At 32.4% G+C, this 15,126-nt stretch overlaps 1 protein-coding gene across 7 annotated transcripts in view; it reads left to right on the top strand.

Annotated features, from left to right (window-relative positions):
• LOC118179676 (solute carrier family 15 member 2) overlaps positions 1-15,126 on the top strand; it is a 196,524-nt gene that overhangs the window by 57,344 nt on the left and 124,054 nt on the right. The window contains exon 1 of one of the 7 annotated variants that reach the window (XM_035348847.2): positions 11,581-11,737. The exons of 5 other annotated variants lie outside the window; for them this stretch is intronic. In XM_035348847.2, the coding sequence (XP_035204738.1) occupies positions 11,705-11,737 (33 nt within the window). In that variant the 5' untranslated portion in view covers positions 11,581-11,704. Of the gene's footprint in view, positions 1-11,580; positions 11,738-15,126 lie in introns of those variants that run through there. One more of the 7 variants, XM_035348851.2, reaches the window with a different exon arrangement.

Raw genomic sequence — 15,126 nt, 5'->3', positions numbered from 1 at the left:
AAAGCAACTGAATTATTGATAGACGTTAACTTATTTCTAACATTTCGTAGTATGTCTTTATTGGTTCATTATTATGTGCATTTTATTTCATATTTTGCTCTGCTTAAAAATTCTTCACCTGAATGAAATAAGCAATATCCCTTAATATAAATATTAATTATCCTAATAAATAAATTAACCAACTTCCCGTTGCCTTCTCTCAATAAACGTCCAGTATCCAAGGAAAACATGAAATTTAAAAATTGCACAGAATTATTGCCCTCATTTTTCCAAGTGGTAACAGTGCTTATTTTTAACAGTCAGCAGTCCAGTATACAGATGAATGAAAAACTGTTGCCCAAACCACATTTCTAAAAGAATGAAACTATTCAAAATGATGCGATAAAATCGGAAAAGTAAAATAATAATAAAAAAAAACTGATTCGAATTTTTAAAAAATCGCTTGGAGACGCACTGGCTGTTGTCTAGATGCACCTGTATACCAAATTTCGTAGCCCTGAGTCTGTGAACTAGCGCACAGTACGAACGAAAAGACACACAGACTCTTTCTTTTATTATATGTAGACATTACACAATACAATGAAATTGAATTATTGACATATATTAATTTATTTGCAGGTTTAACAGTATATCTTAAATGGTTCATTTTTACGCACATTTTATTTTATATTTTGAATATTCGTAAGAATTCTTAGCGCCAGTTTTTATTGCTACTTGTTATTTTGTTTGGAATATAATTACTTTACACATCACGCATAATAATATTTTGTCTATGCAAATGCGAAATCCGGTTCAGCCGATGTTGTCAAAATTTCAAAAGCGTGCTTTGTGCGATTCTTGGAAACGTTTCTTTTCTTGACTTGGATTTCATTCTTTGTACGTGGAATGAAATGTTTTTAGTATTATGATTAGTATACATAACTACCCCAATTTCTGTAAAATGCAGGCCATTGCTGTATATTTAACCCAAAATTCAATTAATTGTGAATTGGTGCTTTTAAAATTATGACTTTTGAAATAGAATTTCAAGATCTTATTCACAGGAAATACATTTGTAAATAATCTGGTTCAAACAGACATTATTATTAAGTTTATGCTGTAGAGTAAAACTCAACGATCATCTGTTAGCATAAATTCTGTGAAAAAAGTGTCCTGGGTTATTTCATTTCGTCAAATGTTAGCGTAATATTATAAAGAAATTTTCAAGTTTATTTCTCAAAGAATGCTGGTGGCTTGTTCCGAGTTCGGGACATAAAGGATTCAAGAACTGTCAAAAACAATAGGAGAGAAAAGTTCTTGGAAAATTTTGCTACAATTTTTTGCTCTTCCTGTTGTCATAGTTGATGTCCACATCGTCCTATGAATAATCTTGAACGGAAGGAATGGTTGCATCTGTATTGGTCATATAGCTAGGGCATAAGTTAGTCATAAACAGTTTTATGCCCAGTAAACTGCAACTTTTCAATTATAATGTTCTTTGCAGTCTGGAGAGAAAAATCTATATTATTTTTTAAGGTAATTTAAATACTTTTCCTGCATCTTGTCCGTCTCTGTTGGTAAGTTTCGACCTTTTAACTCCAGTAACGTAAATTTGCAAGTCTTTCTCTGCACTCCAATACTTCACTATATGCCAGTTTAAATATGAGCTTTAAGTGCAGAGTGGCACACGAAATGTCATATCCTTTGTTTTGTTTATTACACATTTATTTATCATAATATTACATAATCGATGCATAGTTAACTGTCTGAGCTTGAAAACTGAGTTTAGTGCAAAATGTGCTTAATAAGTCCATCACTTTCATAACCTCTTTCAAACGAACAACCTCTTTCATACGAACAACCTCTTTCATACGAACAACCTCTTTCAAACGAACCTTTACATTTGTCACAACCTCAGCACACATCTTCCGAAGCTGCATTGCATAACTGTACGGCAATAGGTTTGAGTCACGCTACATTTGCAGGCTTCTTGCGAATAACTTTCAAAAAAATCCTATAAAAGGAATCATATAAGTTAATATCGAGACTATGCAGAGCCAGTATCTCCGATCTCCAATCTGGCATTACACGCACATTAAATATTTCATACAAGAATTCAAAAACAATATTTGAAGTGTATGGGAGGGCTCCGTCTTGCATGAATTCCTGTATGTATATAGGAAGACCTGTTCCCATTTTCAAGTGTATGGCCACTTGACGGTCTCCGTGGATTCTTCTCCAACACAGATACAATAACTTCCAGTTGCTGACATAATTTGTGAATGGCTTGTTTCCAAGGAGCACATCTTGTACCAAACTGTGCACAAAGCGTCTTTGTGTCTCCATCAAACTCTTTGTTCCTTCAAAGAATATATTTTCTGTTCTCCTACATTGGTTGGGGGTTGAGTAGATCTTGGTAGTAAGTTTTCTTCGCACTCACAAAGCTGTACCCGGTAGTGGGTACTCTGTTCTGCGTTGGTGATGCTCGTAATAAGATCATCTTGTCGGGAAGGTCTGGGTGAGTGGCATTTGCACCGGTGATAGGACGTACTTTAGTATTGAGACTGGTTATTTCCATTTGGCGTTCAACACTCAACTCGCTGTTATACTCCATTCTGCAAACTGCTGTTTTGCGGCAAATTACAGTCAAATACTGTCTTCTACTGGACATTTTCAACATCAATTCCTGACATCTATCGGATTTTCTATGAACAAAAGCACCAGAATAGAGTTTTTAGTTTCAAAATATAATGTTAAAAATTTTATGAGAAGATTGAATTATATGATATTTCGTGTGCCACCCTACATCTTCTTTGCTATGCATGCACACTCAGAAAAAACCTGCGCTTGGGGGGGGGAAATCAAGAAATGTTTAATTTTCTTATTTTCATATTTTCATCTTTATTCCTTTCATTTAAATTTTTTCTAATTCTATAGTTCACCACTTATTACTATCTTCCCCTCTACTCAGTGTAGATTTTTCAGCCAAAGTGAAGGTCTTCTACATTAAGCTTATCTGTTTGTGTACTGTCTGCGGCAAAGCATTCCTCTGACGGTACTTTATTGTTCTCAGCCTTCGACACAGCTGGAAGCTCCAACTTTTGAGTCCAGGCACTTCTGGGAGTAAAACGAAAACATAGTTGTGGTTTGTGTTCTTGGGAGAGTGTTCCATAAGTATAGTGAAATCTTCCTAAGAGTGAAATCTTCCTATCTTCTTTATCGAGTTTTTCTGAGAATATAAATTAAATAAAGGTATCGAACATCACTGATAGCCAGGTTCTGTAAGATAACAACTTCATCAGAAGACCATATAAGAATAATATAAGTGTATTTAAGAAGTTAAATTCAACTTAATTGATAGGCAGAATACTTACGAATTCCTTCCATCTCTCCCGTTTAATGAACGTTCTTTAGTAATCAATATTCGATGACGAAATGTGAATTCACATTAGCTTGCTATTTTGGAAGCGTACAGAATCTATCTTTCTGAGTATTTTTCTTAAACCATTAAAATCATTCTTTCTAATAATCTTATTAAAGCCCCTAGCATTGATATCCCATTCATCTTTATGCGTTTTATAAAAACTTTTTATTACTCTCACTTGAGGAACAAAACGTCACCAAACAATGTGATTTATCCGATTAACGGATTAGTGTGATGTCACAGCATACTTATAATATATTTGCCTCTATTTTACGTACTTCCAATCAGTTTTTTATACCCTTTACCCGAATTCGATATCTGTTGCTTATTTAATTGAATGAAAAGCTATCTGTTTCTTCCACATTTCCGCCGGAATGACTGACCTAAGTTTGATGGGATCTCCGCCATCTTTCATAGTCCACGAGAAAATAAGTACCGCAAGTAATTTTTAAAATGTTTGGCGCAATTTCTCATTTCGCATTGCTGTCCGTAATATGTGATGAGAATTCGTTTCTTTCTTCAGCATAGCTGAATCCAAGTTATCAGTTATTGGTTCCGTGTTCTTGGTAGATTCACATATTACTATTTTAAGTTATCTCGCTGAGAATAATTCGCTACCATCAGACGCAGAGTTTCTGTAAACCACACTAATGAAAGCGTTAATGCTAAATTTTCGGCTCACTTGAACTTAATTATAACTTTAAGTGAAATTTAAACTCTAAGTAATACTTTGCCACCTACGATGATAAGATAAAAAGACATAATACCGCTAGATTAAATTATAACTTTTAAAGTGAAATATAAACTCTAAGTAATGCTTTGTCACCTACAATGATAAGATAAAAAGACCTAATCCTCTAGATTAAGTGTTTTAGCTATTTGTACCCTAGATTAAGTTTTTTAAGTATTTGTACCGCTAGTTTAATTTTTTTTTAATTATTTGTTTACTGAGGAGCCTTCTGAGATAGGTAAGATGCTTGATAATACTTTTTCAATCAGATGTAATGAATTAAGAATTCTGACAAGAAAGGCAGTTTAACAGGACAAGAAGGTGACTTTTAGTTTAGACGTCAGGAGAGAGGTTTAGAATCATTTCTCGGGGGAAAAAAATTACTTTTGTTTTGCAAGTCTTTTTTTTTTTTTTTTTTAACTATTGAACAATGCTTTTGAATTCTACCTTCAATCCCGTGACGTAGTGCTTTTTTCTTTTCCTTTCATTCATTGCTATCCTATGCCTAATCTTATCTTATCTTTATATAAATAAATGAAAAATATATAATCAAACACTTTTGTACTGTTTAACATATCAGTCAGTACAAATCTTGTGCGAATATTCTTCTACAACCTAGAGAAAATACTGCTCGAGTTTGTCATCTAACTACCCCTAAAATCCCACTGGATGTTCGAGAAAATGTGTGTGTGTGTAATTTAAAAAGTGTGTGTGTAGATATAATAAAATAAAAATTAAAAAAAAGTTTCAGTACAGTTTTTTTTAATGGACGACCCACAATTGTATTTTTAGACACATGCAGGCAGGAATTTATTACATTTTTATAGCTTTCAGTGTATTTTCATTTAAAACCGTGTAACTTAAAAAGTGTTTGTGTAGATATAATAAAATAAAATTTAAAAAAATTGTTTTTCACTTTTATCGAAATTATAAAGTGGCTGTTTGCACTGTTTTGATGAAATTTCCATTTTGTTTTGCTTTGCTATACCTGCATATGTTTCCTGAATTTATTATCAATTTGAATTATGATTTAAAGTTTTGACATAAAATAATTTAACATTTAAAAAAAACTTTTAATTTATATCAATGCCGTTTATTAATTGTTTACATGGAACGAATTTCTTTCTTTTTTTTTTCTTGCCTTACTTTTTCTATCTAAATATATATATATATTTTTTTAATTTGCTTTTTAATTTAATTGTGACTTACATATCTAGGGTGTTTCCAAAGTTCTAGGAACTGAATTTTAGTTCAGGTCTTAGAATACTGACAACGCTATTGGCCAGAGAGAAGTTTTGACGTCATTTCTGTAGCTGTCCCATGCTGTATTCTTTAGTCTGATTCAGTTGTTTGACTGATACAGGCGCATTTTTTGCAATATTTTTGCATCCGTAAATTTTTGCAATATTTTGTGGAAAGGGAGTGTGAAAACTTCAAAAATTGTTCAACTCGTGCGGGAAGTATTTTGTTACAACATTTGAAGTAAATTTTAGGGAGTGCTCAATTTGCGAATTTAATCATGCCATAAATAGGTGAATTGAGTTAGAAAACATTGTTCTTTAAGGACGGCTTAAAAAAATTAGGTTTTCTATGGAATGAGTTCTATGGAGTTTCTATTGAATGGATTATGTCGAAAACTGCATTGTAATATTGATGAAAACTGACGAAGTAAAAACATTATATCTAATTTCTAGAGGTTTGGAAACATCCTTCTTATATATACACTCTATAACCAAAAAAAAAAAAAAAAATCGACGTGCCAAGAAGGAATCATCCAATCGCTTTGAAATTGCGTATGCATAAATGTTTTATCAAATATCCAAATAATTAAAATTTGGTTATAAAATAAATTATCCAATGAATGTATAGTGCGATCTCCAGCGCATCGGAACTGCGCATCCAGCAGATGTGTATAAGGAGCTCTTCTTGAACTGTTGAAAATTTTTTGTTGCAGATCGATTTAGGATATCTTTCAACGACTGAAAAAATGCCTCGCCGCGGAATTCGAGCTCATTACGAGCAATTGTCAGAGTTTGAAAGAGGTCGTATCATTGGATTGAAAGAGGCAGGTTGGGCGAATCGGAGAATCGCTCGTCATATGAGTCGAAGCGATGCGGCGATTAGAAGATGCTGGCAAGAATGGGTGGACAGTGGTAGATTTCAGCGTCATGATTGTAGCGATCGACCTAGGACCACAACAGATCGGGAAGAAAGAGTAATTGTCAGTTCAGCTGTCTCAGCGTCTGATTCATCGCTATCAACCATTAGATATGCGATCCCATACGAGTGTTTACCATGACTATTCACAGACGGCTGATAGAGCGAAATCTACTCTCGTACCGACCGTTACGCCACCCTGCCACTCACGCCTACACATGTCGAGCCAGATTACAGTGGTACTTGGGTCGATCAGGTTGGAATGATGCTGATTGGGGACGTATAGCCTTTAGCGACGAATCCCGCTTTCAACTGTGTCGTGACGATCATGGAAGCCGTTACTGGAGAAGCTCAGAACAGCATGCCGATCCTGCTTTCACTGCACGCCACACAGGCCCTCAACCAGGAGTTATGGTCTGGGACCTTGATATTTTCCTTGATAGCTGGACTCCTTTGGTCGTCATTAGAGGCACGCTTACAGCACAGCAGTACGTCGACGACATTCTGAGACCTGTTTTACTACCGTTCCTTTTGCAGTACCCTGGGTTTATTTTTCAGCAAGATAATGCCAGACCACATACGGCACTTGTTGCTATGAACTGTCTTACAGCGTGTTAAACACTTCCTTGGCCAGTCAAATCAATAGCAATCGACAGATCTCTCTCCCATCGAGCATGTCTGGGATATGATGGAAAGGCGACTGCATCTACTAGAGAATGTTGATGACCTACCCCGAAATTGGAGCAAATTTGTCAAGAAATACCGCAGGAGACCATCCGGGAGCTTTATCAGTCTATGCCACGCCGTGTGGCAGCTTGCATCCAGGCTAGAGATGGGTCAACACCTTATTGAGCTCGTTACGTTGTAAATATGTAACTCTGAAATAAATCATTCAATTGTTCTGAAATTTTAATCATTTTTTATTCTGTACATAATCTTCCTATCCACCAATTTTTGTCTTCATCGGACAACTCCTTCTTGGTGCGTCGATTTTTTTTGTTATAGAGTGTGTGTGTGTAAGATAAATAATATATAGGTCAAAATTATAACCTAAATTAGCAATAGCTCCTTAACTACTCATTGTAATTTGGGTATTTCCCCTCTATGTTTTAAAAACAGAAATTGCTGATTATAATTTTTTTCTGGCCTGCGTCATTTCTGTATTAATCCGTATTATATGACTTTTACATAACGCTGGTGACGTAAAAGTAACTAAAACTCAAACAGCCAACAGTAACTTTTGAGCATTATTAATTATCCAATCGAAATATACAAAATGTATTGAAACTGAAACTAATCCATTCTGAATTAAGATTTCATCCTAAACATTTCACTTTACCTCTTCTTTTCAGCCTAGCTAAACTGCAGCTGCGCTGCTTTCTTCTTACCGCGAATGTATCAAAAATGTAAATGTTATGTTCGGGAACGGACACGATGCAAAATTATTTGTGCCGCAAAATGTTTAATTACTATGAAAAGAAATATTAGTTAAATATGCTTAGTATTCTTCAACATCTATATGCGAGAATTCCGTTAGAAATTCTGGTAAACATTTTCTTGAATGATAGCGATTTATCTTTTCGTTGATGTAGGGATCTAAATCTCGTCATGATTAGCTTGATCGTTATGCAAGATTATGCGGAAAACACTGACCTAAATTTTAAAATATTAGAATAGAATTTAAAAAAAAAACTCTCTGGAATATTTTTTTGTTACATTTACATATGAATATACAACTTCAAGGAAACTGCTGTATAGCAGAGAATCAAAAATTAATTTGGAAACTTGACCCAAATGAACAAACGAAGAGATATGAGAGGCTAAGTTAAATAAAGCTTTGTAAAAATATGTATCATATATACGTAGTACTTCATGAATTGAAGCCTAGAAGAAATAAAGCTCATTGCTTGATATGCATGATCCTCGAAATTGTGGTCTTTTTCCTTCTATCTAATAATTTTTTTCCCTCTTTTTTTCCGGTATTTTTTCAATCACATGTTTAATACTGAATTTGCCTTCTTCATGTCTCTGACAATGTTTCCTTTCAATCTTTCATTATGAGTGAAGAAAATAATTTGATTCGCAATGTGTATTAAAAAGTTTTAAATATTCGTGTTAAATAAGGAAGAAAATTACGGCTTGAAAAAAAAATTTTTTTTTTCATGGTTTGTCAGGGACTTGTACAGCGAGTTGCATGAAATGTTTCTCTTTTGTTTTTACTTTTGCGTCTTGGTCTTTGAATGGCGTTTCTTTTTACAATAATGTAAAATTTCACTTTTTTTATTTTATTTTAGTCACTGCCTAACTATTCGATCCTCTGCGTGTATCTGAATGAAGTACGTTTCATTTCTTGCACACAAGATTCTAGTTTAACTAAATGAAATAAATGCTATAATATTTATAATAAATATTTTTAATCATTTTAAACAAATGATATTCAGTTGTACTGAATTTTTCTGAATAATTTTATGGTTTTATGGTTTTCTGAATAATTACTTTTATGGTTTGATTCATATAAAAAATGACATTTTTCGTTGGTTGGTCAGAAGGATGTTTTAGGTGATTTTGAAACAATCGTATACCTATTAATCTTCCATTAATTGTGGATAAATTACTTGAATCGCTTAAGCGAAAGAAGTAGTATTCATCTCTATTATGAACTAGTTGCATATCATCTGAACGCATTATGTACGTACGCACACTAAATAATTACAATAATTAAATCAAAAATAAATAATTAAACCAAATGGTTAAATAATTAAACCAAATTTTATGTGCCATATAATTCCATCTTTCCTGCCATTAGTGCAGAATTTTAGCTTTAATGGCGAAGAAAGATTAAAATTACCTTCCATTGCGTTACTTTCAGGGTATCCTAAAAGATACTGATGAAGGGACAATAATGTATTTTAGTATGGACTATAAATCTTTTAATAGTTCAAAACCAACATAAAAATATGTTAAGAAACAATAAAGCTATAAATAAGACCTTAGAACACTTGAGAAAAAATTCTCTCGATTTGGGTTACATTCTAAAAAACTGGACTACTACTACTGAGAATCTTTGATCACGAACGCCTCACTTCACGAACAAATTATGTGAATAAAAAACGCTTCGGATGACAAATAATGTTTCGAGCTGCATACGCTCAAGTCAGCATTATATAATTTTCAAACTACTTTAAGGTAACCTTGTAGAATCTATTTGAGTTATTTCTGTGAAGAAAAGGAGAGAAAATCTGCCCTTGTTGGGATTCGAACTCCGAACCATGATTGCTAGCCGAACGAGGTTCCAAGAACACCACGAAGGTGCATCTAAAGAAGGAGAAAGTACCTTACAACAACTCTATGCAACCAATATTCAGAACTTTCTGCAAAACTTACACTTGTACTTACGTCTTTCTGCAAAAATCATTTTAATAATTTCCATTGCTTAACTCTCATCAACAAAGCCTGGCAGCAAGTAAATTACAGGACCATGACTTCGGACCAAAAAAGTGATCTGAACAAGAAGAAACTGCGACTTCAGAAGAGCCACTAAATGCGATTGCACACAAGATATCTTCAGAAGAAGAAGAAGAAGGAAGTAAAACGACTCTAGTTTTCTGATCCGCGAAATTTGTGTAAATTGCGGTAAGATGTAAAGTTTGTCACTTAACGATAAAGCCGAAGCAAGATACAGCATAAACATTTCCAATGATAATATCACGCTTCACTTTAGAAACATTTTAAAATGTAGGCAACAACAATTCACAGTGGGCAAATTTTATGGGAAATAGATTCCCAGTGAGTCACAAGCAGTGTTTCTTTGCGCTTAAATACAAAGAAAAGGTGAAAGAAGATGACGCAAAGACAGTTATCTGATATTTTAACGGAAGGAAATTTCATATCTGAACCATAACATTTTTCTGTTTTTTCAGTTCTATAGTTAAATATAGCTTTCGGTTATTTTATCTGTTTAATTTTTTTTTTTTTTTTTATGTATTTAATGATTTTCATCTGTTTTGGGTTGTGAATTGTGCACAAAGTGCTGCTGTGAAGTTTAAATAAGAAATCATCCGTGATTCATTCGAATTAATCTATTTTACGTTGTTTTCCTATGGAGAAATTTCTTTCGGTTTGCGAATATTTTGTTTGACGAATAGGCTTCAGAAATGGTTTAAGTTCGTGAACTGAAGTTTCACCGTAAAAGATTTACATTTTTTTTTTCACATGATAATTATTTGATGAAAATGTCAATAGGGTTACGCGAAAACAAACAAAAAGTGAAAAACATATATTATCTTTTACCTTCGATTTGGTAACTTTAGCGATGTTCATCCACTGTATATCGTAACTAGAAATTAACTGAAGTTATCAAATTGTGCATATAATTTTATTTGAATTATTCAAAGCGTATCAAATCATGCCTAGTGACTGGATTTCTTCACAGTATTGTTAAATGTTTAGTTCAAAAGCGGAAAAAATCGAATGAAAAATCCTCTTTTCTGTTTTTATTTATTTTTTTTTATTTATTTTTTTTATTTTTTAAACAACATGTAATAAATTATCTTTTCCATTTCATAAAAAAAACTTTTCAAAGCAATCGAACTACGTTCATTCTTATTCCACAACAGACAGGGCATTGAACCTTACTAACTCTCTAAAATGAATAGCTTTGGATTTTGTAAACTTACTACGGTTATAAATAATCCTTCAAATTTATTGAAATTAATATCTTAGCACACGTGTTTAAAAAAAAAAAAAACAAATAACATGCTTAAGCGTTTTTATACATTTCTTTTCTTGGAAACTTATAATTTAATTTTGATAATGGCAACGATTATAAATTACGGCTGCGTTTATAATATCTTTTACTGATTATCCATAAAAGTTTACGTAATAATGGTTTCATATGGAAGATGAAGGAGATGAATTTGCAATTGTGAAAATAGCCATGTTTCATTTTTATATCCAGGTTTCTATGAAGAAATTTTTGGAGTATAAGATTTCAAGAACTTGCATGACTTTGAATCTAGTTAGACTGAATCTTTGCTTCTAATTTGTTGTTTTTACTATGAATTATGAGATCGTTTTGGAGAAAAAAATCATTTTGCATTTCTGCAAAAAGAAATGATCCTGAATTCTCATTTCTTCACGCTTTTTTTTCACCCAAATACGACCTTCTAAGAGGCCACTTAATAAAACGTTAACATCTGCAGAAGAAAGGTCGACGAATTCGGTGTTAAACGAAAAGGAAAAAGAAGAAAAATTTAAGCAAAGTTGTCATTCGCAGCGCCCTCTGTAACAGGTAAACCCGGTATCAGTTTTGCAAAGTTGACAGATGAATTTTCGTTTTCCTTTCGCTCGGATGATCTTTTGCGTATGGTGGATAAAATTAATGTCATTGCTGTAAAACAGCTTAACTTTTGAAGATGACCGCAGAACCTGGGCATAGCTGTAAACAAGTAAGCTTTTTTTTAAAGTCATCACTTAAGCTGTTTTGTAAGTCAAACTTCTTCTTTAAATATGTATTGTCTTTAAGATTGCATGTTCGAGGTTAAAACAGCAAAACAAACACAAATGAAAAAGATCCATTTAGTGTTATGAATTGTATGGACATTTTTTAGACAAGAAAACTGGGTTTTAAATTATATTCAGAAGCTTATCTTTCAGAGAATGTAGAAACTTATTGAATAAAGCGGCAGAAATGTTTGATTACTATAGATCAACAAAGTGTGTGAAGAGAAACCGTGGGTCTGCATGCAACTTATCTAAGGGTATTTATCACAAGTCAAAATAAAAGTTTGGAGGAATATTTGAATAGTAGTATGTGTATCAGCAAAACTAAACACACAAAAAAAATTAAAAATTAAATAAAGTTTTTATTTCCGTTGCTACTGTTACATAAAATAATATGAAATAGATTTGTTTCTGTGAATAAGATTATAATGAAATAAGGATTTTCTTTTCATTTTTACTCATTAAGTGAACGTAGCATTAATATATTTTCAATGCTTTTTTAGGATAGTAGAGTTACAATGAAAGAAACAAAAAGAAATTATGGGCTCCTATAGTCGATAAATTTTAGCAAACACTGCCTTACATCCTATTAATATGCAGTATTATGGATATAAACTCATTATAAGAAGTTCATTTTCAAATAAATTATTTATATTTCTTTCTAGAATTTCCGCCATCATATTTACGTTCGTAAAGTTAGTAATTTTAGGATATGTTTAAAACTTAAGCATATTTTATTTGAGAACTTACACTTCCTTTGCAAATTATAAAAATCTGTATTTATAAGGTATTCCGCAATTCATGACGCAACAGGATAATGCAAAGATGCGAGGATCAATGACTTTTACATTATGAGATATATTTTCAGACTAAAAGGGCCATTAATCCTGAAACAGGATTTTGCGTATTCACTTTAAATATCGTTCGGTATAAATGCGTTGTTTCACTTTTCATTCGAGTGTATTGCTATTCCATAAAGTATAAGATATTTAGCTTTCAATTTGAATCTGTTATTGAGTAACAGACTAAGCTATTTGAAAGCAATAGATACAGTTCTTGATAATATTAATTTTTAAATTTTGAATCCAATTGGTGTAAATGCAAATGCATTAAATTCATCATATATCTTTTAAAAATATTGGAATGACGTTATGCATTTTTTCACTTTTCAAATAAACAGACGATATATAACGTTTCTCTGTTAGTCTAAATGTATATTCATGTAGCATCCTGTAAAATGTTTCGCTGTATCACCTGGCCATCTGTGCTGATAATCTCTACTAAGAAACCATATTAAAGTTTAAGAAAGCTCCTTTTGGCGACCGTTAAAATCCGAACCTTTTTAGATTTTTATTTTTTATTTCATTTTTTTACACTCGTTTATGAATTAAGTGTTAAACATCATAATCTTATTACATAGTATTATTAATTAATTCTTTTTAAATTTGTCGGCGTTTCGGAAACGCTGTAGTTTTTTTAATACCAAGGCGTTTGGGAAATGGATATTTAGTAAAAAATGGTGAGAGAATAAGATCTGTAGATTGCGTCAGCCTTCATTTGTAGAGCGTCAAAACAACGTTCTAAAATAATTACATTATTATGCCGTGTGTGTTTACATAAATCTACATAAGACAGCTTTTTAGTTATTCAGTGTTATAGTAATCTCCATCGTATCTTACTTAATCCAACGGTTGAAAGACCACGTGTGTTTTGCCAGACCTCTGAATATTAAACTTGCATAATACTTCTTACTATCATTTTCATAATGAAATCAATTCTCGCAGTGTTCCTCTACGAACGCAGCGGGAGTACCATATATATCTCTCTATATATAGATAGGTAGATAGATAATGATGTTATATAACAAATAAAATTTTAGCGTGAAAATTCACTTGCTCGAGGATAATAAATTAATTACTAAAATGAAAATTCACTTTAATAATTAACTTATGTTCCTCAAACCATACTTTAACAGTTTCTATCGTAATCGTTTACTACGTAACATTCCCAGTTGAGAACATGTATCAAACATTATTTAAATTATTTTATTAGAAAATTTTAAACAACGACTCATTTATTTCAATCCAACTCATTTTTAATGTAATTTGTTTCATAATAATAATAATATAGTATTTATAGCTAATAATCCTTTGAAGGCGTTTCTAACTATAATTAACTATACAGAATAATTTTAATGTTTAAATTTAAAAATAAATTGGAAAAGTTAAGGAAATTTTAAAACTTCTTAGTGCAGGAACTACAGAGAAAAAGATCAAAATTTCAAAATAAAATTATTCGGTTTTTGAGTAATGATATGCGCCCTATTCTGAGTACTGATAGGAAGTTCCCGGAGATGGCATAGATTTTTTTTAATATACGTATATATATTTGTATATCTTTGTGGCACTTAAAATACCGTCCAGTCTAAATTTTTTTCAAGTGTTTGGTGTTAGGGAAAGGTTGTGTGAAGACCTTTGGATTCGTCCCCTTGGGGGTTCTCCATCCAAAGCAAGACTTATCAACTCGTACTGCCATTTTCAAGGAGCCCAAGGCGTTGTCAAATACAGGTTCTATCTTCTCCCTCTTGATGATCTCACGATGAATTCTGATTTAGACTACACTCTCATCAGGAGGATTAGTTTCAAGAAAAGCGTAGTAATATGTTAAAGGTTGATTTATAGAAATGAATGCAATTAAATTTGTTAATGCAAGAGTGCATGCGAAGGGTCACTAATTTATTAATGAAAAATTAGAGAAAATTTGGTATACCGAGATGGGAACATGAAAAGAGAACCGACAGAGTATGCTTTTTTTTTTTTTTTTTTTTTTTTATCAAGATAGATGTATTTTCCTTCAAAATAATGAATAGTTAAATGAGCAGCAGATATGACATTTATCTTTTAAATTACAGAGATTTCAGTTACCTATTTCAGCGGTTTGTTCGATTAATTGAGTACGGCAAAGCGCATTAAAGCTATTTGTCTATGAAGAAGGATCTCTTCGGGTAAGACTTTATAAAGGAACCTGGCTGGTATTTATGTTATTCATAGGGATAAACACGAAAATTTCCGTTTAGCTAGCCCGTTCGCCGTAATTCGATCTACTAGTCTTGACGGTCTTACCCACTTGGCCGTTTTTAGGTGTGGATATGGAAAAATAAAATTTAAATAGACATATTTAAACGAGGGAAAGATCAATTTAAGATGAGTTAAATTAAAACAAGACAAATTTAGAAAAGTGACTTCCGTGTCTCATTTATATAAAATATTTTAATGTTCTAATACAGTATGATTCGCAACTGAATTTCCCCTGGGGTTACGAAGTTTATAGTAAA

The sequence above is a fragment of the Stegodyphus dumicola genome, chromosome 6, assembly GCF_044657685.1.
Source record: "Stegodyphus dumicola isolate Sdum_Otavi_A_Nest chromosome 6, ASM4465768v1".
Taxonomy (NCBI): Eukaryota; Metazoa; Arthropoda; class Arachnida; order Araneae; family Eresidae; genus Stegodyphus; species Stegodyphus dumicola.
Note: the sequence above shows the minus strand (reverse complement) of the source record. Positions and strands in the feature narration are given on the sequence as shown.